Genomic DNA, 1,939 nt, shown 5'->3' with positions numbered 1-1,939 from the left:
TGGTTCCTTCAGAGACTCTGGTTCCTTCACAGACTCCGCTTCCTTCACAGACTCCGCTTCCTTCATAGACTCCGCTTCCCTCCCAGACTCTGGTTCCTTCGCAGACTCTGGTTCCTTCACAGACTCTGGTTCCTTCACAGACTCTGGTTCCTTCACAGACTCTGGTTCCTTCACAGACTCTGGTTCCTTCACAGACTCTGGTTCCTTCACAGACTCTGGTTCCTTCACAGACTCTGGTTCCTTCACAGACTCTGGTTCCTTCGCAGACTCCCCTTCTGTTAAAGGCTCCCCTTGCTGTTGTGTGTCTTCCGAGCGCCTTCTATCCTCAGGCGGGACTGCGTTCTCAATAGGTTCATCCTCGGTGTGCTTGCCCGCTATGCTCTCGTCGACCCGGTGCGACTGGTCGTGGTGGTCGTCGAAAAGACGGACGAAGGCGTCATGTTGCATTGGAGCGACAATGGTCCCCGGTTCGAATCCCTTCGGTGTAAATTCCTGAGAGAAGTCCTCTTCCAGCGTGGCCCCCACCACCGTGCTCTCGGACTTGCGGAAAGGAGCACGATTCTTGGCCATGCCAGTTGCCACAGACACAAAAAGTGTTTTGGACTCATCAGGGTCCTCCATCCTTTGATCCACTTCCGTTGGTCGATCCACTTCCGTTGGTCGATCCGCTTCTGTTGGTCGATCCACTTCCGTTGGTCGATCCACTTCCGTTGGTCGATCCACTTCCGTTGGTCGATCCACTTCCGTTGGTCGATCCACTTGAGGCCGCGGTGTCTGAACAGGGGCCATGACCTTGGCCGAAGTTTTCTTAACCGCCAAGTTCTTCCCCTTTGCGAGGGTAGTGATTTTCTTGGGCACAATTGCTTTTCCATCCGTCTTGCCCAAAACGGGCGGCGCTGAAGCTTTCACAAGTTGTCCGACCTTTAAGGGTGTCGTTTTCACGGGTGTCGTTTTCACGGGTCCCAGCGTCATCTTGGAAGTAGGCCCCAGCGCTGTCTTCAAGCCAGAGCCTAGTGCCGATCTCGTAGTAGGTCCCAACGCGGTTTTTGCAGTAGGCCCCAGTGCATTTTTCGCGGCAGTCCCTAACGTCTTTGGGGCAGTCACCGACCGCAGGTCTACCGTCTTTGGTGCCACCACGGTTGGCGGAGTGACTGTTGTCGTTCGAGGTGTTTTCAAAGCAGGCGCTTTGACGACTGATTTTGCAGCCGAAACCTTCCCGGCCAGTTTCGCGGTTGGTTTCGGCCCCCCTGTTTTGGCAGGGGCGGTTTTAGATACTGAACCCTTAACAGCGGGCGCAGTTATAGGAGATTTCATTGTTGCCTTGCTCCCAACTTTGGCCTTCATCTTGTCACCAGCTAATAGCCCATGTTTGCCAGTAGGCTGACCTACTACCTAACGAACAAGATCTAACTTAGACGTGGTGTTCTTACTAACGGCCTGGTAAGTTTAGGAACAATCTTCAGATCCATTTACGGAAAAAAAAATTAACCATCCCTAGATCTCGACCATATAAATATCGACTTAGGACTACAGGTGACTTGGAAGATGTGACTACAAATGGACTGCGGGTGGTTCAGAACAACCGCGGGTAAGGAAAAAAGGGCTGGGCGCAATTTCAAAAAAATAATGCACCGACACCAAATCGAAAAATGGGAGAAGGAACGGCTCGAGAAGCTGAACCAGGAAATTACCGCAAAACAGGCTCGGGCAGAAATGGTTCGACGAGCAAAGGCAGAGGAGGCTAAGAAGGTACAGAGTCGCCGGACTCGGTTCTATAGGCGTCCACTGGGTCCCTTCGATGAAACCTTATTAGCAGACAAGGCGGTTGACCGAACCCTTGGTGACCGAACCCTTGGTGACCGAACCCTTGATGACCGAACCCTTGGTGACCGAACCCTTGGTGACCGAACCCTTGGTGACCGAACCCTTGATGACCGAA

General features: G+C 52.9%; 2 protein-coding genes across 2 annotated transcripts; one reads left to right on the top strand and one right to left on the bottom strand.

Annotated features, from left to right (window-relative positions):
* Positions 1 to 8: 8 nt before the first annotated feature.
* Positions 9 to 1,469, bottom strand: GNI_044970 (hypothetical protein; the record flags this gene model as incomplete). The annotated part of the gene is made up of 3 exons (XM_011131273.1): positions 9 to 17; positions 49 to 1,392; positions 1,431 to 1,469. The coding sequence occupies 3 exons, from the start codon at positions 1,467 to 1,469 to the stop codon at positions 9 to 11; spliced, it is 1,392 nt and encodes a 463-aa protein (XP_011129575.1).
* Positions 1,470 to 1,626: 157 nt separating this feature from the next.
* Positions 1,627 to 1,855, top strand: GNI_044960 (hypothetical protein; the record flags this gene model as incomplete). Its single annotated transcript, XM_011131272.1, has 1 exon — positions 1,627 to 1,855. A coding segment is annotated over one exon (229 nt), but the record flags the coding sequence as incomplete, so codon positions are not given.
* Between the last annotated feature and the right edge of the window lie 84 nt (positions 1,856 to 1,939).

This window comes from Gregarina niphandrodes (genome assembly GCF_000223845.1).
Source record: "Gregarina niphandrodes unplaced genomic scaffold scaffold00006, whole genome shotgun sequence".
In the NCBI taxonomy this organism is placed as follows: Eukaryota; Apicomplexa; class Conoidasida; order Eugregarinorida; family Gregarinidae; genus Gregarina; species Gregarina niphandrodes.
Note: the sequence above shows the minus strand (reverse complement) of the source record. Positions and strands in the feature narration are given on the sequence as shown.